Source organism: Poecilia formosa, unplaced genomic scaffold (assembly GCF_000485575.1).
Source record: "Poecilia formosa unplaced genomic scaffold, Poecilia_formosa-5.1.2 Scaffold96, whole genome shotgun sequence".
NCBI lineage: Eukaryota > Metazoa > Chordata > Actinopteri > Cyprinodontiformes > Poeciliidae > Poecilia > Poecilia formosa.
The window spans coordinates 1254807-1279116 of NW_006800035.1; the positions used below are offsets into that span (position 1 = coordinate 1254807).

The 24310-nt window shown below is 42.5% G+C and overlaps 2 protein-coding genes across 2 annotated transcripts in view; one reads left to right on the top strand and one right to left on the bottom strand.

The window, feature by feature from the left end:
• Positions 1 to 1121: 1121 nt before the first annotated feature.
• Positions 1122 to 8173, bottom strand: sf3a3 (splicing factor 3a, subunit 3). The gene is made up of 17 exons (XM_007558420.2): positions 7933 to 8173; positions 7784 to 7831; positions 6790 to 6842; positions 6299 to 6404; positions 6130 to 6202; positions 5689 to 5780; positions 5522 to 5604; positions 5301 to 5439; positions 5141 to 5209; positions 5003 to 5070; positions 4019 to 4126; positions 3867 to 3936; positions 3607 to 3771; positions 1762 to 1872; positions 1580 to 1670; positions 1448 to 1503; positions 1122 to 1371 (listed from the first exon to the last, which is right to left on the bottom strand). Exons 1-17 carry the CDS (start codon positions 8026 to 8028, stop codon positions 1294 to 1296), a joined length of 1506 nt encoding a protein of 501 aa, XP_007558482.1. The 5' UTR covers positions 8029 to 8173; the 3' UTR covers positions 1122 to 1293.
• A 1539-nt stretch (positions 8174 to 9712) lies between these two features.
• The window catches only part of LOC103142388 (ubiquitin-conjugating enzyme E2 E2), a 53713-nt gene continuing 39115 nt past the window's right edge, over positions 9713 to 24310 (top strand). Inside the window, exons 1-3 of the mRNA XM_007558421.2 lie at positions 9713 to 9872; positions 12709 to 12906; positions 18731 to 18781. Of these exons, the coding sequence (XP_007558483.1) occupies positions 12716 to 12906; positions 18731 to 18781 (242 nt within the window). The 5' untranslated portion in view covers positions 9713 to 9872; positions 12709 to 12715. The remainder of the gene's footprint in view (positions 9873 to 12708; positions 12907 to 18730; positions 18782 to 24310) is intronic.

Here is a 24310-nt window from a genome sequence, read left to right on the forward strand (position 1 = left end):
GAAAAGCTCACAAGCCAAATTCTAAGCTACTAATATGCTTAACACCAAAGGTAGATACTATGAGTAGGAGATGTTCTCTGTTCTTGAAGACAGGGAAGCTCTATTCTGGTAACGTTCGTTAGATCAATTCACTAACACATTTAGAGCCCGGTAGAGACGCTGCTAACAGGAGGAACTGGTGGCTTCCTCCTCACTGAGTGGCCTTTCAGGACACGGTTCACTGTGGATAGTGAATCTGTCTAACCCGTTTCATCATCCTTTGTCTTTTGTTCTGGGGTTGATTTGGACATTTTGGAACAGAACCCATTTCCTTCCTGAGCGCCATGATGGTTAGACATTCCCATCATGTCAGTTGAACAGATGAACATGATGCTGTCAGGTCAGGCATCTGTAGGTTACTCCAAAGGAAGAACCAGACTGGATCAGCTCCTGGTTCTCTTCCTGGTACCTGGGCTGATTTCTACTGACTTCCAAATCATGTCAAACCAGAAAGAAATGAGTTCCAGGTGAGACCTTCAAATACTTCCACAGGTGTGCCTCCTATTAATTCTAATATCTCTGTATCAGTGGTTTCCAAAACCATGACATCATCATCTGGGCTTTCCCTCGTCGCTTAAAGAGACAGTAATCATTCTGTATGTAAACCTCTGATCTTGAAGACATTTATAAATAAATCTGACATCTTTCTCTCATCTCTTTGATTTTTGCAAATAGAAATAATTCTGATCAGTCTAACTGAACTAAAATAACTGATTTGATTTAACTCCAGACAGTAAAACATAAGATGCCTCTTTCCATGCTGTGTTTGCAAACATCTGCTTTAAATTGTAGGACATCACATAATATCTTCTGTTGTCCACAGTAACAGTAACACAAGAGCCCCACCTTGTGGAGACCACATGAAAACAGCTGCAGAGTAACATTTTGCTCCTTTGGTTGTCTTCAGAGACATTGTTGATTTAGAGCCAATGAAACATTAAGAGCTGGAACATGAACTAATCTTAGCATATTTGGTTGGGTAAGAAAGACATAACTGAAAAACAATTTAATCAAATTTTGCCTGTCTTTGAGACACATAATCAGAATCCTGGGGTTCATCAGGCTCCCCGGACAGAACAACGTTTAGGAATGACAGGGACTCAAAGTCCTCGGTTTATTGAAATCATCAGAGGTTCACATGTTACAAACTGGAGAAAAGTTGTCTGGAAAATAACAGAACTACTTAAGACATAAAACAACAGGAGTAAATAGATTTTTAAAAAAAAGGAAGCATCTCAGAGTCGTGCTGTCCGTCTACAGCAGGCCCTGTCTCTTCAGATCCTCGTACGTCTTCTTGTTGACCACATTTCCAATGGAGTCCTCGTACTCCTCCTGAGGGGACACAACGCAGGACACGAGTGAAGGAGTCAGACTGCATCACATTCTGTCCAGAGGGCTTTGTGCTTACCTCTGTGTCCGGCTGCCACCGCTCCGACGCCTTCTGGGACTTTAGCTTCGCCCACACTGAACACAAACACATCAGCAGTTAACACCGGTCTCAGACAGACGGACACGGCACCGACTGAAGGAACGGACTTACAGGAGACGGCGTCCTCTATCTGTGTGACATTAGCGAAATGAGCCGTGTTGGGGATTCCTAGGCAGCGCATTCCATGTGCATGCCGCCACTCCTACACAGACAAAAAATAATACTGAAAAAATAAAACCTTGATCTTACTGTAATCATTTATAAGAATTCTTTTCACAGAAGGAAACACGTACTGCAAAGTGCCTCTGGAAGGCCTTGGGTCCTCTGTAGGTGTAGTTTCCACAGATCTCACAGTTGTAGTTGATGTTCAGGCCGTGCAGTTTGTAGAGCCAGTAAGGGATCGGCTGCAGGGGAAGAGAAAAAACACACCGACTTCAGTCTGGGCCACAAAACACAACCCTTAAACTGGTTTTTATGTAAACATGCTACATGAGAAAAAAAAAAAGCAGCAAGTAACTGATGTGGAAGGAAAACCATACATGGCTCTCTAATATTTCTACAGCTAAAAATCTGAAAAGGGCACTTGTATTCTGACAGCGGCAAATAAAACTGAGTGAATCCAAAGTGTCTTCCCATCCCAACTACACAGACTGGACATAAAGAAGCAGTTTTCAGCTTCTAAGTACCGTAAATCTGGAGCAAACTTCCAGATAACTGCAAAACAGCCGAAACACTGAGTTCCTATAAATCAGAGAAACAAACATAGCACTAATAATAATAAAACACCAATTAAGTCTAGTCTGATTTCAACTATTTACTTCTTTATTTTGCTCCTGTGAAGAAATTTTTTTTTGTTCATCATCGTTTATATTTTTATCATGTAAAGAACTTTGAATTGCATTAAAGCTGAAGTGCGTTATTCTAATAAACTTGTGTGTGGGAGGTAAGACTGCTATTGAACATAGTGGTGGCAGCATCATGCCGTGGAGATGAAGGACAATCCTGGAAGAAACCCAGTTGGACCTGAGAGCGGAGTGGAGGTTCTCCTTTACCCTGAACCTCCAGCCAGAGCTGAAATGGTTTATATCCAAGCATATTCATGCATTAGAATGGCCTAGTCAAAGTTCAGATGTAAGTCCAACAGAGAATTCGTTGCAAAACTTGATAATCACAGATAGTCTCAGTCCAACCTGACTGAGCTGGAGCAAACAGAGGAGCTGCAGCTGGTTCTACCAGCAGGAAGAGCTCCACCACTTCCTGCTAGACCAGAGTTTCTCAACCCTGGTCCTCACCGCCCCCCTGTCCTGCATGTTTTAGGTATTTCCCTTCAGCCACACACCTGAATTGTATCTCTGGGTGATTAACAGGCTTCTGCAGTACTTGATGGTCATGCAATCATTAGAATCAGCTGTTCTGGAATAGAGGCTCATCTAAAACATGAAGAGCAGGGGGGTGGTGAGGACCAGGGTTGAGAAACACTGAAATAGACGCTGCTGACTGTGAACCTGAAAAAACCCAGTGGACCAGAACCAGCAGATGACATGGAAACCTAAAATATCACTGACTGTACAGACTTCACACTGAACACTAAGCTACATTGGTTCTGGTCGAATCCACCCTGAAATGCAGAGTTTACTTTGATCTGAAACCAGGACTCTGGAGCACTGGGACCAGTCCAGTTCTGGTTCTGAGCCCAGGACAGACACTGGTGGTCCATGTGAGGGCTCCATCTAACATAGCTGCTCCTGATTCGCTGACTCCACTCATTCTGAAGCTCCATCTATTGTTGAATGGATCTTTTCCTTCCACTCAACTTTCCATGAACAAACTTGGACACAGTCCTTTCCTCTTCTGGACATCTGTCCAGTCAGCAGTCTTCCCCATGACTATAGGCCACAATGCAACATTTATAGATCAAAAAAGTTTTTTCAAACTTTATCTCAGGTCATATTGTAATTTTCAGAGTTGCTGAGTTTTGGAGTTTTCATCATCTGTAAGCCACAAAACATCAACATTTCAAAGCATAAGAGCTCACTGTGTCTCACTCCATGTATATACGAGTTTATCCTTGTGACATGCGGGCCAAACTGAACCACTCCAGGGTGCTGAGGCGGTCTGACTGAGTGTTTGGGCCTCACCTTGCCGTCCCAGCCCAGCGGCAGGTTCTTGGGGTTGTAGATGATCTCGTTGTCTTCATCTTCGCTCTCGCTCTCACTCAGCTGTTCTTCCTCTTCCTCTTCGCGCTCCTCTCCTGTCCTCGCCTGCTTCCGCTGCACGTTTTCATGGGTGAGCTGCCTCTGCTCCTGCACAGAAGCCACAGAGCCCAGCGGGTCAGGCCGTCACAGCCGGGGCGGGGCCAAAGCCGAAGCCGGTCCTGAAGCTGCTGACGAAGACTCACCCCCAGGATCTCCACGTATTCGTAGACCTGAGCTTCCAGGAAGGCCGTTTCCCTGTTCCGCTCCGTGTCTCTGAAGTGGTGAGGGATGGAGACGATTACATTCTGCCCCGTCACACAACAGGATCAACAGTCATTTTAATACGCTCACATACTTCTTAGGCCCTTTGGCTTTGGGGTTCTTGGCGAACAGAGACGGGTCCAAGGATTCCAGGGATTTGCCTTTGGTGCTGAAGAGTCTCTGAGCTCTCTCCTCCAGAGTCCTGCTCTCACAAACACACAAACACACACGTTTAAATCTGACAAGTATGTTGAGGATCTGTACTCTGGTGCTTCAGAATAAAATCCAGTGAAACTATTCATGTGCAGCATATCTGAATTTTCTGCCAGTGAAATTTAAAACCTTTTAGGAAATAAATTTGGGAAAATTATCTTGAGAAACTTTTCAGTTGTAATAAGATAGAAAACATGCTAAAAAACTACAAACGTTTTTGTTATGAGATTTTTTTTTTAAATGAAACTTTTTATTTTCATTTCATAACATTGAGAAAATTTCAGATTATCAGGAGTAACTGCTCCTGAATTTATTGTGATGTGGCGAAAGTGAATGTCATCCTGCAAACTGGAGACAAATTTTAACACCTTTCTATTGTCTGACTGCAGAAAATAGAAAGTGGTGGGGCAGAGACAGAAAATGGCGCCCCCTTCAGTTCCAGGGTGCAACATGGTATGGATCTGACTCCTGACCCGATGCCACTCACTTTCTGCAGCCAGGTTCTTCTCATAAATTTGCACTTACCCAAGTTAGACACAAAAAGCTGGTTAGACTTAAACGCCTCGAGTCAAAACTTATTAAACATGTCAGGCATGACTCCAACTGTCCCATCATAAAAACCTACAGGTACAAGATCAAATAGTGCTGCCACAACAAAATGTAAGATTTGTGATTACTGTATTTAAAGCCAACTTACAGTAAAATATGAATGTAGCATTTTAAGGCCTTAATTTTACATTTCAGGGTGCACAGACACCATGGTGAAGGTGTAAACTGATTAATCAGACAAGGAAAAGAATACTGAAGTTGTAATGGGACAAAGTGCAGAAAAGTGAAATGAATCTGAACTTCCTCTCCTTCTTACCCTCCACACTTCAGGCCCAAAGCCATGAGAGCCGACTTCAGCCTGTCCAGACCCAGAGAAGCCAGCTCCTGCAGGATGAAGCAGACCCGTGAGTTCGGTTAGCCGACAGCAGCCCTTCTGGTTAAAGTTTGATTTTACCTCCCAGGAGGAAAACGCAGAGAGGTCCAGATGAGCTCCGGCGTGCGTCAGAGCACTACTCGTCTCTTTCTGCAGTCAGATCAGAAACATGGAGGAGAAGTGTGAGCTACGACACCTCAGTGAATCACTGTGGTTTCCGTGGGCCAAAGGCAGCACTCACAGGCCAGCCCGGAAACGTCCCGTTCTCCCACTTTTTCTCAAAATCGGTCAGGACTTTCCCGTAGAGCTCGTTCTGGTCCAGCAGAGGCTTGACCCGGTCCGTGTAGTCCTGCAGGTACTCCAGCAGCATCTCCAGGTACCTGCACAAACCACATGGTTCCCTGGGTCATGTAGTTCAGGCCCATCGGGTCAGACCCAACACAAACAGGATCGTGGACCTACTTTTTGTATTCTGCGTTCTTCCTGTCTTTGGGGATGTCAAAAAGTTGGTCGAATGAGGACAGGTAGGTGATGTAGTCCAGTTTCTGCAGGGATACAGGCAGCAGTTTGAGAACATGGCTCCTGTTGTCTGGAAGCTGATGATTATGACAGAAACGGAGCGCCATTACCTCAGCTCCCTTCAAGTTGATGTACTTCAGGTAGCAGTCATGGAGATCCAGATAGCGGCCGTATCCCTCCTCATCAGTGAAGTCCACCATGTCTGGAGGAGCACAGCTGTTAGGCTGAGTGTTTACCAGCTAATGCTGCTGAGCTAAACAACCACTGTGACACAAGACGGATCATTTAAACAAGTAAATCAGCAGAACAGCAGCTCAGGAATCCACCGGCTGCTCAGCCTCATGCGTCTCCCTGAGCAGAGAGCAGCTAATTAAATGGAACAGACGTGTTTTGAATAGGCCACAGCCTGGTCAAGGAAGCATAATAGTGGACCTTTAAGGTTCACATCATAAGATGAACCATTTAATTCACCATCAGTAAACACAGTCACTTCCAGCCCTGCAGAGTTCCCCCAATTATTGTGTTTGGAAAACCTGAATAATGAGTCTTACTCTGAGCCTCTTCACTGGGGTTGTCTCTGGCCTTCATCAGCTCTTCAAACTCTGCTGACATGGGAATGGAAATCTACAAAGGAAGAAAGACACAAAGCAGCCCAGAGACTCTGTGTTACTGTTGCTGTTGACACAACGTGACCCGACGGCGTGGCGGCAGCTCTCCTACCTCGTTGGGATGCTTTCGGTGGAACTCCTTTATGTGTTTCAGTCTGTTGTAGAACTCAGCAAACTCGTTTGGTCCAGAGATGGCGGCGAGCTCGTCTCTCCTCATCCTGCCAAACAGAACGGTTTCAAAGGGTTAAACGTCTGCTAGCAGAACCAGCTGCCTGGAATCAGGCCTGCTTTTCCTCCTCTAGAACATCATCCAGGTCAGGGGAGTCCAGACATCTGGTCGCATATTTCAAAGTCATGCAGTCAAAACTCATGAACCAAAAACATGTTTATTTTCCTTCTCAACAATAAACTAAGCCACAGTACTTTTATCAAACAAATAAAGTAGCAAAAATATGTAAATCACTGTAAGTCTAACAATCTAAAAAAGGCTAAATTGACACAAATCCCTCAAATAAATGTTCATTATTTCAGTTTTTTTTATGTTATCAAAAGAAAAAACCTCAGCTATAAACATATTGCTACAAAGACTTAAAATAAACATACCCGTCTTTGTCTTCGTAGGAGTCTCTCAGGTTTGCGCTCACATCCATGTACCTCTGTCAGGAGACATGCAGCAGTCAGGCTTCACATCAGACTCCCATTACACATTCACACCTCCCCAAACCAACCCGGCGTTCTAGGCAGGCCAACTGGAGTTCAGTTAAAGTGGATTAAACGGAGCTGGTGGGAATGAACCCTCACAGTAAATCCTCCTGATCCATCAATCTTCCACTTATCTGAGCTGCAGCAGATAAAGAAGGAAAACCCTGGGCATCATTCACCCTGGCAGCATCTCTTCCCAGTGGAGAACCACGGGCTCAAAACGCAACCAGAATCAGATAAATGGATATCGGCTGGATCGCCTTCATAACTGGGTTTACTCAAAGCTCTCTCCATGATCCATCGGTGAAGAGCAGCTACAGCCAACAACCCAGAGACAACTTGATGAAGACTTTTATGCATTTTTCCTCACTGTGGATGTCATAAGGCAAAAGTGATAAGGATCACAATTTCAAGACCCAACATCAGTTAAGGTAAGTATTCCATTGCCTCTCTGCCCGGCTTTCTGATTATACAGATTTAAAGACGAGCAGCAAAAGCAAATGGCGTGGTTAGCAGAGCTGCCAACAACGGGTGGTTTCATCCAGGTATCGCTTTGTAGAACAGAGGTCCTCAAATCCAAGCCAGGAGGACCGGCCTTACATCAGATTTACAATGTTTCATTTTCTTTTGTAATAAATTAAGTATTTTTGAATTTGAACTGAACCATCAAGTAAGATGTGAGACAGAAGCTGTTGCACAACATGTCAGAGCAAAGTAAAGACATTATGAAAGATCAACATTGTAAATATAGACTCCTTACACAGATTCGCTCTATTTACCCATTAAAAGGTCGTAATCCGTTTCTCTGAGAATACACTAAATTAAAATCGAAACTTTTCCGTTCCACTAGAAAAGAAAGACTCATCCATCCATCCAAAACGAACTTTATACTTACATCCAGCATGGCTCGTATGCGATGATCGGAATTAATTTGTTCTCGAAGCTGAAACAAGAAGGAAAACAATGACTTACTCTGAGTGTTCTGGTTTCTATCAAGTAAGGATTAGCCTCATGCTAACGCTAGCTTGTAGCGCCAGAGCTTACCGTGGACTTTTTGTGCAACATTTCTTTAGTTTTGGCGTCCATCAGTCGCTCTTCCTCTTCGTGGTACCGACGCTGCTGTTCTAAAATCGTCTCCATGGTTCGCAAACACACAATGTGTCTATAATAACCTGGGTTAGGGAGCTCCGAGTTAGCAGAAAGCGCGAGCCACCGTAGCTGCTGCGTTTGTTTTCAATGGCGCATGTTACGGACCTGCCATCCGTCGCTTTTATCGTTGGGTGAGAAACACCGACCGACTGACAGTTCCGCTGTAATGACGTAGTCAACATAAATAAATAATAATAATAAATAACGACAACGTAACCATTGCGCTATATTAGTCAAAATACGAAAGATTTTTCTATTTTTAATTTACTGTCAGTTTTTTTTTTTTTTTTTATTCTGAACAGTTAAGAGTTATTGTTCTTTTCTGCTGCGGTGTTTGAGTGAATCTAGAATTAGAAGACTTTAATAAACATCAGTCGGTACATGCAGCATACCGCAAAAATATTTAATCAGACAAGATGGGCTTAGCACCCAGTGGGTTCTCCTTTTTCTTTGTGGTCTGCAAAAACATTACAGCCTGCTACATCACATCAAGGCACGAGCGCGTGCTCGTGGGGAATCGCTCTGATTGTCAAGTTTTTCTGTCAAGAAAAAGACCGGAAGTGTTGATTGATAAAATACTAAACAACAATGAAACACATTAACAGTTAAGTCCAAAATTTATTTGTGCACATATCATACACAAATTATTTTAATCCTACCAAGAAATTTGTTTATGAGACACATCTCTTCGAATATAATAAGTAAGTAAGTTGTATTTAGTATTTTATTGATAATAAGAAAAAAGGGACAAACACAACAAAGCCAGAATAGTTGGCACAAGCTGAAGCCAGCTAAACTCAGATCCTCCCGATGACGGAGCTTCTCATCCCATTTCCATCAGAGAACCCAGATACCCTGCAGCCAAAATAGACGCTTCTATCTGCGATCTTGTTCTTACAATCACTATCCAGAGCTGGTGACCATAGTTGAGGGTAGGAATATGAATAGACTTTTAAATTGCGAGCTCTCCCTTTTGGCTCAGCTCTCTCTTCACCACAGTAAACTGGTACAACACCTGCAACACTGCAGACACAGCACCAATCCATCTATTGCCCTCCTGCTCCATTTTTCCCTAATTCGTAAACAAGACCCTAAGATATTTAAGCTCTTTCACTTGGGACAGGACGTCTTCCCCAACCCAGAGAAGGTGTCCTATTCTTTTCCAGCTCAAGGCTCCAGTCTTGGATTTGGAGACACTGATTTTCATCTTGTTCACTTGCAGTCAACTGTGAACCACTCCATCTAATGAAGCCGACAGAATCACATCATCTGCAAGAAACATCCATCCACTTCAGCCAGCAAACACTAATGCTATTAATCAGAAAAGGCACCTCTTTCAGTCACAACAAACAATGGCTGCAGATTGAGGAACTTCTCTAGAAACATGGAAACAGGCCAACGTCCATTTTCAATTACCAAAGCATGCAAATGAAATTCAGCTAAGGGCCTAATCAACCTAGGGCTGTCCCTGGAAAAAACAGAAAACTGTTCCAAACAGGTACATTAGAAAAACTATATTTAATACTTAAGCTGATTGGTTGAGCTCTATAATTATTGTTTGTACCTATTCCTTTCAGATGTTGAACCTAATAATAGAGAGGAAAAAACAACAAAGCGGAAGGAAACCTGGGCTTTTATTTTAGTGGGTCAAAGAGGAACCCTTCTCTCTAAGGCTCTCCGCCATGACAGACGCATTTTGGCACATTCTCCAGCAGCAGTCAGTCAAACCAAAGTGACGCGGAGCAGCGGACGGCGAGTGTTTTGGATTTACGGAAGATAAAGTGGGCACTGGGAACCGTTTTCACGGCCGCTGTGCTTCCAGCCTGCTTGAAAAGGTGAGGAGTTCGTTTCCTCTTAGACACGAGCCCTCTCTTCAGAATATTGGGGGTGTATTATTGTGGAAGGGGGCGGCGGCGGTGTTGGCGGTTGTCGTTGTGGAGAACACGGAGGGTGGGGTGGGATGAGGTAGTGGGGAGGGCGGCGGGAGGGGAGTCTTTTGTGTTAGGGTATCTATCTGGCAGAGGTCAGCGCGAGCCCCGCTTCTGGAGGTGCTCGCTTATTGTGCGCGTGCATTCTGGAACTTAATCCTTTGAAATTTAATTGCGCGGCTGCCTCGCGGCCAACTCTTGATCTGCTGCTAACAAAAGCAGAGGACTCGGGGCGGCAGGAGCTCGTGGGGCTCGTACCACATCACCACGCGACCTGTTTGCTGTAACTACACCAGACCATTCAACAGAACAATGTGATGCATTTTAAACGTCCTGCACTTAAACTGCGCTGTTGATACGCGCCTAGCTTCTTTTCAGAGTCAACAATTTCAATCACAATTGAACTTACCGCACTGAGCAGCGTTCAAGCTTCACTGGTTCTGACACGGAGCTACATTAAACAACTGCTAGCTGGTGGCAGCATTTAGCTAGAAGTTGGCTTTAAAGGGACTTTTTTCCGAGACGAGCAGGACTGTTTTCAGTGTGACTTTGACCTCTGCTGGCAGCTGGAGACACTTCCACAACTTGAACATCCTTCCTCGAGAAGGTGGTGTCAAAGAAGAAAATGTTTCAGATGAAGAAATTCCGCTTAGTGTCACTTTAACCCCGATAATTCCCCACAGCCTACTGCAGCTAAGGTTGGTGTGACTGCTTGGCAGAGGTCAGGTTGGAGGCTCTGTCCATGTGGGTCAATTATTTCAGGCAGCAGCAGAGTTGGCAGAACCTCTCCTCCCCTCCACCTGACTGCCTCCTACATTTATCACACAGGATCTGAGAATGTAAATAGAGGCATTCACCTTGACTTACTATTAGATGGGCTCAATGAATCTAGTGAATGTCACCTTGTACGTGTTTTACATACTAGAGTTTCAGCTTGACTGTCTCTGCGCACCTGAATGGAAATATTCATAGTTTTGGCTCCAACTCAGCTTCTTTTGATTGAATTTTAAAACATGTACTGTTGAACGAAGAAGTGGCAGAGGTTAGCAGGTCAATGATTATTAAAAATATGCCAGTTGGGGTCAAAGCCACACTGAAAACAGTCCTGCTCTCTCCTAACGCCTTGGAAAAAAGTTCCTGTAAAGCCAACTTTTAGCTAAATGCTGCCATCAGCTAGCAGAGAATTAGGCTGAAAAGAAAGAAAAAAATCCAGAAAGGAAAGTCTTTCCTTTCAGCTAGGAAAGGGGAATCACTTTAGTCTAATTTAGAATGCTCTAGTCAAAGTTCAGATTGAAATTCAGCTGGGAATCTCTAGCAGGACCGGAAAGGCTTTAGCTAGCCAACAACATAGTAATAAACTGAGTAACTGATGGTTGTCTTATGACTGTATTGGAGGCGTAATTAACAGTAGGAGTTCTTTTGAGAATCAGCTGGAATAACTTAAATGAGAGCAGAGAGACAGAATGAGTAGTTACAGGGTTTATTTCTACTGTGTTGAATAATTGCTATTAGGGCTGAAACGGTTAATCAATTACTAAAATAATTGTCAACTAATTTAATCATAGATTACTTGTTAACTGGAGCATACAGACTCATATAAAGGCTATTGGCTGAAGGAACAACACAGTCAGAGCAGGAATAAAGCAAAAACTGTGTTAAATATACCTGCACTTTACTTTTAAGATGGGGAGAAAACAACCTGTAACTCTGTTCTACCAGAACTCCCCTAGTGGTAGTTTCAGCTTCACCTCATCCAAATTCTGTCAAGTAAATCTTCTGTTTAGCACCTTTTGCTGTCAAATTATTAATAAATGAATCAAAATATGAATCACCAGATCAGTCCAGCAAAAAGACCTGGGCTTTTCACATGTTGATGTTAGGATTGTTTTATCCTTTGCTACAAACGATAAAGTGTTCTGTAAAGGAATGCTGTTATTGTTATTGTCTTCTGATTGGGGAAAAATGAATCAAATTCATTATTTGGATTTTCTTATGCATTTCTAATTTTGCTTAAAATAAGCTTAAATGACTAAATGAAAAATCTCCAGAATGAGCTAGTTGTTTTTATCCGATTAGTTGTCATAGTAATAAAAATAAACAACGTTCTTTGCAGCCCTAATCGCAATAAAAGGCTACTTAGAGAAAACACGATGTGAGATCTGAAATTAATTTTAAGTACTATTGGATGAGTTTATTAGATTCTATAGCTACAGTAAAATCTTAAACCGGTTTGATTAAATATCTGCAAAATCAATAGTGGTGCTGTCCTTCTGATCTAATTATAGGTCAGTCAGCTATTCTGGAATCATCCAGCTTTCTCTTGACGTGCCATGATCGGAATAATCCTAGAATCCTGATACTTTCTGCTAGATTCCAAACCGCTCCGTCCACCATGGATCCCGCAGGACGGTTCTGATCGCTGAGGGACGACGGATCAGTGAGCGGTGCTGAAGAACAATCTGAGCGCTGCATCGTGGTGCTTTTCCTCCTGATAGTTGACTCTGAACAAATAACAGGAAATGAGGCGGGAAAGAGAGACATAATGGTCCTCAGCAGGAGTCAAAGCCAGGCACGGACAGCGGCACACCCGCCCACCCAATTATTGTACAATATATTTTAGGAGTTGAGCGACTCCGGACCTACAAAGTTGTGTGTTTTGTTTTCAACGTCGGTCTTTCAGTGTTCACAGATCTGTTGTGTCTCCTCCTCACTGTGTGTTAAATTCGGTATGTGTGCTCCGCAGAGTCAGCATGTCCAGCGAGGTGCAGCCGAGGCCGGACGACAGCCCCAACACCAGCGGGGGAAGCTCCGACGCTGAGCAGAGGGAGGCGGCCCCTCCGGAGCAGCCCGGCCCCGAGCAGCGGGACCAGTCTCAACCCAAAAAGAAGGAGGCCAAAATCTCCAGCAAGACTGCTGCCAAGCTCTCCACCAGCGCCAAGAGGTAGATCTGCCGCTCTCCGCTGTGCTTTGTGTCCTCTGCTGGCTGCGGGCCGGCTCTGCCCTGGCGGTTGCGTTCAGCCTCTGCACCGGTCAGCTGTCACCCACTTGTTGTGCAGTTTTCTCTGAGCCGCTGCTGAAAAACGCCTGAAGACTTTGACTGAAAGAGCCGCTGGGGCTTGAAGCCTTTTAAGGATGCTGCCTGACAGAACAGAAGGGAAGTGCTTTCCAAGCCGCTGCCATTCCAACAGGGAGAGAGTCGATAAGAGGCTGATTGAAAAGAAAAGATTGTGAAACATCAGCCAAGTCATCTGTCAAATCTTCACAGAGCTTTAAATTGCAGAGCAATTCAGAGAACATTTCAGAGACAGCCTGGGAGTGGAAACCTCATCTTTTGACATACGGTTCACTGCAAAAGTAATCACACCCCTTAACGTTTCCCATATTTTTTGCTGTTGCAACCACAAACTTTAATGACAAATAGGAATCTCAAAGTGGGCTGCACATTTATTGCGTGAAATGTGGCCACATAAACTTTTGTCTGACCTATTTCAGCCTCTGTCTGGAGGCTTGTTCTGCTGCAGTTTGGATCTGGGAGCATTCCCAGCCCTAAACACGCTGTGAGATGGATAGAAAAATGATCTCTGCACATTGCCTTAAGCCTCCGATGTTTTTCTTACCCCTCTGTATCCCACACAACTAGTTAGATCTGAAAGATTGCTGTAAAATCTTCACCACACAATCCAGAGAGAAGAAAAAAAATTGACCCTGTTAGCTCAGCCCAAGTGCCCTGTTTTCCTTATGTAACAAAGAACTGCCTCTTTAGATGACTTCATGGGAGATTGGAAGCATTTCTCTGTGATGACACAGAGCAGCAGCTGCTGTTATGTGACCAGGCAATAAACAGGCCACAAGGCAGAGCCCATGTGCCTGTGTGTTGATTGGGAGATGCTCAAAGACGTGTTATCATTTTCCACACTCTGCTCCATTCGCAGACAGCAGCTGTGCCTTTTGGTGTTGGCTGTAAAGATCTACTGAAAGCACCATCATCAGAATAAAGAGCGAATCAACAACCTCTTTAACGCTGCACAGCCCGACTCAGGCTGACCCGGCCTGCATGACTTCAGCTGGTCCCACCCCGCTACCTGAAAACCTGAGAGCTGTGGTTCCAATCGGCCTGGCCAATCCATTTTGTGCTTGTCTGTGGTGTACAGAGTGAAAATGAATAGTGAGAGTATAGATCCTGTGCTTCTGATCACCTGGGTAATCATTGATTATTGAGGCCTCCACCTTTCTCCTCTGGAGTTTGAGGGTTTGTTACAGTTGATTTCTCCAGATCCACAGCTGTAAGCACTTACTCATCGGAGTATGTGCTTGCTTACTCCGATGAACCAACAGTCATGTCTTCAGGAGCGTCATAATGTGGGATGTCAGGCCATCATTATGTTGTTACTGAGCACTGATGGACAGGTTTTCCTTTGGTTCAGGAACAAGGCAGACCTTTGCTTTGAAAGGAGGATGATGAGCTTGTTACTGAACTGACTCTGTTCTGACCTTGATCCTTCTGCTGCTCTAAGCACGTAATCTTCTTCACCCTGATCACAAATTTTTGATATTGTTCTGCTGTTACTTGCTCTTCAGTTATTTTCTGTTCACCTACTTGAAGTGGCTTCCACACACTCCTCAAGAATGTTCTGTCTTCATCCCTTTAGGCTCTTTTTCTTGTTCAGCAGGTCTCCCAGGTCACTGGTATATCAGGCTTTGTTGTTGAGGAATCATCACAGTGTTTTAGATGGCCTGGTATTTTCCATACAGAAGCTGTACAGTCAGTTTCTCACTCAGTCTGCACATTGATGTCCTCTCCATGTGGCTGAACAGAGCATCCCAGTCTGTACACCCAAAGGAACCCTGAAGGACTACTTCTGCTTCCTGTTACTATCTGTTCAGTTCTTTTTGTCACAACAACAGCTTTATGTTAAACAAGATCACAATCTGATTAGCCAAGAGCAGGAATTGCCTTGGTGATGTATGAGTCCTTCACATTTTGGTAAAAGAAATTCAACATTTTGTTTTCTCTAGTAGAGCAACTGAAAAACTATTGATACTTTGGTTGAGAGTGAAGTGGCTTGCAAAAAAGAAAAAAACGTCTCATTGTAATACTTAAAGCTATGTTTGAACCATAAATGCAGGAATTATATATACATATATTTAAAAAGAACAACTCCGAATTAATGTAACAGATAACATGCTGCCACTTTGAGCAGCTCAGCTGACTTCAAGGATCCTCTGGGATTCCTAACTCAGAAGGAATTCATATCTGCACTTCCAGCTCGGTGCCATTTGCCAGCCTTTTCAGAAACACGCTGATGGGCTGCACTTTGTGACAGCATAGCTCTCAGATTTGGAAGTAGAATTTCCATCTTGTGGTGAGCCTGGTGGCCAGATGTCCTGAGTTAGGTGACCCAGCTGCAACCATCCAGCGTGCTTTGTTTAACACACAGGAGCTGCGTCAGGATAAAGAAGAGCGTGCTGCTGGAAATGCAAGTCTCAGAGGGGCCATTAGGCTCATTACATGTTCATGAAAATGATTGTCTTTGTGTTCAGAAAGGCGAAGGCCAGCAGAAACAGTGTGAGGAACCAACTGTTATCAACAGGAACAGTAACTCACCCGGGGAGGAGGGGGGGTAGTACAACAACTACTGATCATACCACAAATCAGGCCTTTATTTGAGGGTGGAAAGTTTCCACAAGCCACAGCAAACATGGAGGGAAGTGACAAAACCAAAGTTGAACTGAAGCATGGTGGTGGCAGCATCATTCTTGGAAGATGGGTCGTGTTAATCTGAATATCCTAATAATGACATCAACTTTGATTAAACCTAACCTTTCTCTCTCTTCTTACTCGTTGGCGTTGTCACGGTTATCCCATCTTTCACCCTGAGCTTTAGCATTGTGGTTATTAAGCTCTGTTTCAGCCCCAAATCCAATAAAAGTCCATCCAGTTAGACTCATTACTAGGCCCATTATTTTTTATTATTAGACTCCTACCAGAGATGCTTATCACTTTTGTTCAAAATATTAAAAACAATGAATCGTTTTAATTCCAGTGACTAATTCTGAGCTGTTTTGGTTTGTCGCTCATCCTAATACAAGCGCTCAAACTTGTGCTTTAAGGTGTGTGGATACTTTAGCAATGCACAGAATATTCTGGTGGATTGCTTTACGCAAAGCATTTTTCTCTGATCTGTTCTTTGCCAAACTGTTTCCATTGACAAAAAGCCTCTGGCGTAAAAGCCCAGCTGCTGTCATCGCATCACCAGCAGCAGGCAGTAAATCCTCCTTATCACCAGTAATGGCTGCATAATAAAAAGAGAACCTGGAAGGTTCCTGCTTTATTGGGAGGTTAACCAGCTCAGTGATATTTAGTTGCATTTTGGAGCCGTTTGCAGTAATAAATCATCAGCTGCAGCATCCACTCGCAGCAGCTTGTGTTTCATGTTATAAAGCGTCTGCATGCAGAGACCTGCAGGTTGCAGTGCTGTAGCGTGTGTGCTGTTTGCCGAGATTATCATGTAGAACATCAGAAAAAGATGGTGTTTGTTTAAGGAGGCTGTGTTAAAGCTGGAGGAACTCACTTTCACCTTTTTGGCTCAATGTTTCTCTAATAATCCCTTTTTGTTCCGTTGTGCAAATGATCAGGAAATAGAGCTGAAGTGCATTGGTATTCACACCAGCTGTGGAGGTACTGTTACACACTGCTTTCAATTACGTCTAGTTTTCATCTTCATGTGCTGCGACTTCTCTGGTCTATGTTACATGTTTATGAGACTGTAGCTGACCTCTTTGTTCACATTACTTCTTTTATGTATTTATTTATTTATTTATTTATTCATTCATTTATTTATTTGTTAAATCTAGTCTCAGCTTCCTATTCTGAGATGACAGAACTGGTACCTGGTGAGGTGTTCTGCTGCGTCAAGGTTCCACTGGTTGCGTGTTCACAGATGGCGTTCTGCAGCCGTTGTTTGGAACCAGTGGACATCGGACAACCCATTCTCCTGACATTTACATCCCATTTGTATCTACACAGCTAGTGCTCACAGGGTATCCTCTCTTTTTCAGACCTTTGTAGACTTGAGAGATGGTTGTGGGTTAAAATCCCAGAAGATCAGTAGGTGCTGAAATGCTCAGACTGTCCCGTCTGGCACCGACAATTGCGCTGCGTTCAAAGACACTTAAATTGTAATTTTATTCCTATTCTGATGCTCAGTTAAAACTTCATACACACTATCTACACCACATTTCAAGTTGCTGCCATGTGAATAGCACATTTCTTGTGTTTGTTTACATAGCAACAATTCGATTTCCCTTTAGGGTCAATAGATTTCTACTGAATTTGGTTGTTCCCCTGGTTTAATGTGTAAAAAAAAGCCAAACAGTCTAAAAGTGCTTCAGTGAAGAACTTTCACTGAATGCTGTTGAGTTTTCACAGCATGAAGAAAAGAACATCAAACTGCCTCACGGTCAAGGTGAAAGTCTGCTCTTCCCTTCTCTCTGATTAACTGCTTTGTTAGTTTTGTTGGTCTGAAATTCCTCTTGTTTCTGAGAATGTTGACCTGCTTGTATGATGTTTATAATGTGCAGCCGTTTTCAACAAAGAAGAAAACTGATACATATGAAGTACTCAGCTTTCTTATTGTGCTTTGACGTGTGTTGATGTGTTTCTCCTCCTCACTCTGATTCAAGATGTGGAGACGTTGGCCTCATCAGCTACAGATCAAATATCAGATGTTTGAGTTTAGGGAAAAGATGTATGTGAAATTTTATCTCTTGTTGTAGCTCTGCAACTAATGCTTATTATGGTAATAATTATGATTTTTTTTTTATTCGTTTGCCAAATTAATAACGTATATTCTAAAAATATTTTCTTTAACCTCTTAAAAAATGCAAATAAGCATATAATCCAATTCAAGTTCAGTTCACCTTCATTTGTACAGCACATTTCAGCAGCAAGCCGGTTCAAAATGCTTTACATCATAAAATTGTCACCATTTGTGAAACAACAAATAAACACTACATTTTGTCAAATGTCATCTTCAAAATCATTAATACACATCAAATATATTGATTAGTGTTCCATTTATTACAAGTCAAAGGCAGCTAAATAGGTGGCTTGTTAGTCTTGATTTAAAAGAACTCAACATTTCAACAGTTTTGCAGTTTTCTGCAAGTTTGGTGCAAAGAATCTGAATGCTGCTTAGTCAGAGGCTTCTTAACCTTTGCTGTAAGACAGACGGCTACAGAAAATTCTTTGTCACCTTAAAAATTCTTAGAAGAAACATGGATAAAACGAATTAAGTGTTTTTGAAATAGTATTTTTGGAAATGGCTGTTTTTACAGGCGAGGAGGAGTATCTGTACTAGCTGATGGAGAGATTGTAGAACAGCTCCTTTCTTCTCCATGAAGACAGACAAATCACTGGCACGTAATGAAAACCTAATTAGGGAGAAATGTGCATCCATTAAACTTTCATCTGTTCATGCAGTACAGACATGACTGATCATCAGCGTTGTTCCAGAGTTATGACACCAGGATCAGTTACCGCACACATGCTTTAGAAGGTGACTAACACGCAGCTGTGCACGCCTTTGTTGATCTTGCATGACATGACTTATTCCTGTGCTCAGGAGCTCATTGGAAAATCGATGAAGTGTTTATTGTGCTCACTTCCAGCTTGATTTCACAGACAGTCTTTGTGAGTGGGTGTGTGTGTATGTGTGTGTGTTTGTAGGAGTGTGATCATAACCCAGACCCTCGTCTCGTTTCAGGATCCAGAAGGAGTTGGCAGAGATTACTCTGGACCCGCCACCAAACTGCAGGTAGGAGGCTGTTGATGGTTGTTTCGTTATTTTTTTCCAAGGCTCATCTTCGCCTGTCACAATAACTCATTTTTCTGGGCGATACATTGTCCTTGAAGTTATTGCGTTAAAAGATAATATTGTTGTTTTGAGACCATTTTCAAGTAATCAAAAGGTAATGGAATAATAATGCAAGAACATATTCTCAAAGATCAATAAACCTTAAATTCTAATAAACATTTAACAATAAAACCAGAAGACATTTTAAATATCCAAAATAAATAAACAAAAGAACAAATAAAATAAATTACGAAGTCTCTGTGAACAAAATTGTGCTTCAAGAAGAGGAATTGCAGAGGCCAAAGCTGCAGACTGAAGACTTATCCTCCAGTTTTTGGTAGATAAAGAGAAAAATAAACCATGGATCTCAATGGAAATTATTGAGTTTGTCTTAATTGAGTTATTGCTTATTGTGACAAGCCTCGTCTTGTTGGGAGATGTGTTTGTGTGCGTGCGTGTGTTTGAATGATTGAGATGGATAATCCAGAGTGGAGTTTGCTCCATTTGTTCTGGATGAAGCTGAGTGGATCTGAAGGTTTAACCTGACATGAGGTAAAAATGGGAGAAATAAGGAGGTTTACCTGGTTGTCCATCTGTCCCTGCTGTAGTGACAGCAGTGCAACCCCGCTGCAGCTTGATGGGTTTGCATGATGAGTCGCTCTGAAGACCTGAACACCAGCCTTCATGTTGCTGGTGAAGTTGGGGGCTGGGGCGAGGGGAAAGGTGGACATGCTGGATTTGGCCATTCATCATTTAAGGGCTGCATTCACACCAATCCAGCTTAGTCTGCTTTATCCAACTCCAGTTGGTTTGCCTAGAGGAGGGTTGTCAAACTCCAGTCCTCAAGGGCTGCTGTCCTGCAGTGTTTAGATGTGCCACAGGAACAAAACACTGGAATCAAATGGCTTAATTACCTCTTCCTTGTGTAGAGAAGTTCTCCGGAGCCTTGCTAATGATCTAATTATTCTATTCAGGTGTGATGCAGCAGAGGCACATCTAAAGGATGCAGGGCAGTGGTTCTTCAGGACTGGAGTTTGACACCTGTGGCATAGAGCACGGGTGTCCAAAGTCGGTCCTGGAGGCCCGGCATCCTGCACATTTTAGTTCTCTCCCTGGTGGTGGTAACAACCTTTTGAGCTTGTCAGTGTTCCTCTTAGGGCTTCTAATGAGCTATCATTTCATCCAGGTGTGTTAAACCAGGGAGAAAACTAAAACATGCAGGATGCCGGGCCTCCAGGACCAACTATGCGCACCACTGGCCTAGAGAGTCTGGATGTTTGTGAAGGTGTGAATGCTAATAGAACTCTGATGTGGACCAAAAGTATGAACTGGTCTGCCTAAAATCCCAGGGCTGGGTTTGGTTTCAGTCATTCGGCTCCAACAGTTGATGCTTGTTTTCCTGGTTTTGCTCAAGCTTAAGCTCATAATTACACTCCTCCACACTGAGCAGCTCAAGAAAAAACTTGAAAATATTCTTTATTCATCTCCTATGCATCTCCTCTCCCTTTATTTCTATGCCTGTCTTTTTTTTATCAGTCTCTATTTTTGGCTCTGTCTCATTTTCTAAGTGTTTCTGTCTCTCTGCACCTTTCAATATTGGTCAAGCTCAGAACCAGGGGGAGTATTTCCCCTCCAACAGCCAAGCCAGGTGAAAACCTTTGAACTGGTGGTGACTGTTCTCTGCTGCAGGTCAGGAGCAGGGCATGAAGCTCTTGGACTATTTAGTATACTTTGGGCTGAGGATGGATGTCTGCTGATGTTAGTTTCTGAAGTAGTGCAAGATGTTTTCACTGTGGATAGTAATGCATGTTAAGGTATTTGGTGTTTAAACCTTTTTAGAGGTGTTGGGGTGGTGGGCTCTTGTAGTGGACAGCTGTGATCTCTAGAGATAATGGCTGTGAATGCCCAGATTCTGGGCATTCACAGTATGTATGGGTTTGCTTTGTAAAATATGAAATTTGTAAAAATAATATAAAAAAAACATGCGTTTAATATGTTATGTTTTCAAAGCAGTACATTTTCTTTTTGTTTGATGCACAATTTGAACTTGATTTGTAGTTTTTGGAACCAAATCAAATTTGCCAAACTGTTTGAAACTTATTGTGGTTTTCAAAATGTTTGCGTGGCCAGCCATATATCAGTACCACTTCTTCTTTGTTATTGTTCTTTATCTTGCTATCCAGTGAACACACTTCGGCTGTCCTGTCAGTGACCGCCACGGTGTGTGTGTTGACTCACAGGTTATATTGACTGAAGTCTCCTATTCTGTCTTCTGTCAGATGAGCAATCAGCAGAGCAGAAAAATGAAATTTCACAGACAAACATTGGTATCAAAACCTGACAAGCCTTTGAGAGAAGAGGAGAGGAGAGAAGAGACCATTTGAAGAACGTCAATGCTGAGAGCAGCACTTGTGACGAATGGATTGAGCTGGGCATGTCAGTGGCGGTCGGATGTAATCCGGCTGAGGTGCGGCACTTCTTCAGACGTAGATTTCAGCGTTCATCAGGCCCCCAGGGTGTCTGACTCGCTTTTACCAGCTCCCAGTTCCATACAAGGCCGCAGAATCCCCAATTGTTTGATTTCTGTGGCTGGGTCCAGCCCAGCAGATCAGTTTATCTCATCCCTTTGTGCTACAAGAGAAGGACAGTCTCACAATGTGAACGTTTAACCCATTCCACTGAGATGAATTCCTGCTCAATCTCCCACATGGTGTCCTCCTTCACGCACTAATCAATCTGACGCTGTTAAATCAGCTGCTCTCCATATAAAAGACACCACGTAAAAGTGCTATGGACAGATGATGGGATGCAGGCCATTACCCTGCAGGTTTCATTACTTCTACTTCTTCCTCCTCTAGTAGAACAAAACTTTGTCACAGACGTCCTGTCCGCCTCATTAGCTGAGTTTCCGTTACAGATGTGCACGAATATTTGTCTGTATTCCGCTAATGTTGGAAAAAGCACAATTTCGCAGTTGCTGTTTCCCTTAAATAAGAAATGAAATTAAAATCACATGTGAATAAGCTTGTTCACACAAATAGTCATTAAAAACCATGGTAGCAACAAATGTAAACAGTTATATGAGATATATTTATAATTCAGCCATAACGCTTTCACTCATCTATTAGCCAATAAGAGGAGACTTTGGCATTGTATTCAGGCATTGAAGCAACAAGATCCACCAACTTGGGTAAATTGAAGTTGGTGATTTTACAGAAGAGCTATGGGCTGAACTATGAGTTATGGATTCAACAACGTTGTATGGATCCTGATGCTGTGAGAGTTCTGGTGGAGCCAGTGGTACACTGTCCAAAAAAATACCCCAAAACAAAACCATCATCCTCCTACTACTTCCTGTTGTCATCTTTGTTGTTTCCAACAATAGTAACATCTGGTTGTGGTTCACATGACTTGTAATGCAAAAAAAGTTTTTCTATTATCGTCTTGCAAAATCATCAATCTCAATGCATCTGAGAAACCAAACCACCTCATTCTACTGCAAATCTTTTTATCGAAAATCGAGAGATTTATTTTTTTTTAAGTTGCCATGATTCTAGTGAGCAAATTAATTTTTGTAATTTCAATTTGTGCAATTTTATGGTCAATGGAAACACCACTAGTGTCTTCATCGCCTCTCTTGGCTGGGAGCCGATCCCCTTTGGGAGCAGGAAAAATGTCCCATATTTAACTTCCACCAAGGCAGCACGCCTGTTTCATGGATCATCTGCTGCCTCCTCAGAAAGCGTGTGGAAATATTTTTAATCATCTTTGTCACCCCTCCACAGAGTAATTAATTGAATGTGACAAGCGCTCTGGAAGGGTATGTAAATAGCCCCACACCCGACACTCTGTATTAGCGTACTGCTTGGTTGGCCTTCCTTGCTCTGTTTGAGTGTGTGGTGTTTTTTCAGGGTAATTATCATATTCTTTCTTGATATTCTGTGTAAAATAAAAATAAAAATCTAACCCCCATCAGTGAAGGGGAAACAATGTGTGGATTCCAGCAGGGGAGCAATCACTCTTTATCGTCTCCTTTTTGACTCCAACAAGACAATACGCTTTTCAACTGAAAATCTTTTGAATGTGAGCCAAGATCTTTAGAAATAAAAGCAATAGGAGGAAGAAAGATATGAGACAGATATATCTCCCCTCACAGATCTGTTGTTTTTGCTTTGTATCAAACTTAAATGTTTTAGATTATCAAATAAATGCTAATATCACTAAAAGATAACTCAAGTACATAAAAATTGGAGATTGTTTTTACACGCTCATATATTGATATATGTAAAGGAATTATCAGTTGTTGTTTTTTTTATTTTTATTTCATTTAAAAGATCACCTTCATGAAAAGTTAACGTCTTTCCAGCAGGATTCCTGAAAGAAGAGCAAGATCAACTGATGCACAGCTCTGTAACGAAAGCTAGCAGTCTTTGGCGTATAAAACACAAAATATTTCAGAGCTACAGGAGAGAGCGCAGTCTGGAATTATCACCACATCACTTTGTGTAAGTCTATTTACCGAACTGCTGCTAAGAGCCAGTGAAAATCTACCACATAGTATCAAACAGATCACAAGTGGAAGTGCTCTATTTGTCCTCATACAGTGGAACCCCTGGCATTTTCAGAGATTAGAGTCCACTACCTCCTGTGAATACCTGAAATCTGCAAATGCATGAGACCTGCTCTAAAAATGATCAAAACTGCTTCTTTTAATAGTTCCAACTCCAAATATGCTGTACTATGCGCTATAATGCATAGTGGACACCATTTTAGCACAGAAGCAAAGATCAAGGGTCTTCCATACATCCACTCTTATGGGTTCAGCCAATTGGCAGCAAGGGAAATCAAATAACAGCCAATAGTGTGTCAAGTAGCAGTAGATATGTCAGCATCCCTAAGCTGCATTTGTGTGAAATAAATTACAAATTTTATGCATATGATTTAGTTATGTTTTACAGAAAAATACATGAATATTGAACCACAAAAGCATAAGTTTGAATTAATATTTATTTATGTATTTATGTACTGTGTTTAACACTTAAGTTTTAATTTAGTCATTTTCAAAAGATGAATGTGACAATGCTTGAATATTAATGTGTAAATGAAATACCTCCTTAAGACTGCTGAGCAGGGGCGTATCCAGGAGGTTCTTAAAGAACGCTAAATGGAGCCTGTGTTGATCTTATGGTGTCACATCTGGATAAAAACCCAGGCAGGGAGCAGGGCTGTAATAAACTATAAAAGTGAGCGATTCACAACATGAAGGTCAAAGATTGGCATAAGCACAAAACAAATAATTCTGACTAACTGAAGCTATTTATCTTCTTAAGCTACTGTTCAATAAAACAGTGGTGAGAGTTTTATCAGTGACGTCTCCAGCACAACAAATGCTGAGGAATGCTTTCCTACTTTACTGTTGCAGATGCAGGAGCTTTACTGACTTTTTTTAGTAGCTCTCAAACAGCAGAGTTTAGGTCTTCAGCATTAACA

Bases quoted from the DNA above. Each gene is read 5' to 3' on its own strand.
- sf3a3 (XM_007558420.2), bottom strand. From the start codon at position 8,028: ATGGAGACGATTTTAGAACAGCAGCGTCGGTACCACGAAGAGGAAGAG. The intron at 1,671-1,761 runs GTACGTGTTTCC...TTGTCTGTGTAG, and splicing joins CCTTCCAGAGGCACTTTGCA to GAGTGGCGGCATGCACATGG. The intron at 1,504-1,579 runs GTAAGTCCGTTC...GTTTGTGTTCAG, and splicing joins GATAGAGGACGCCGTCTCCT to TGTGGGCGAAGCTAAAGTCC.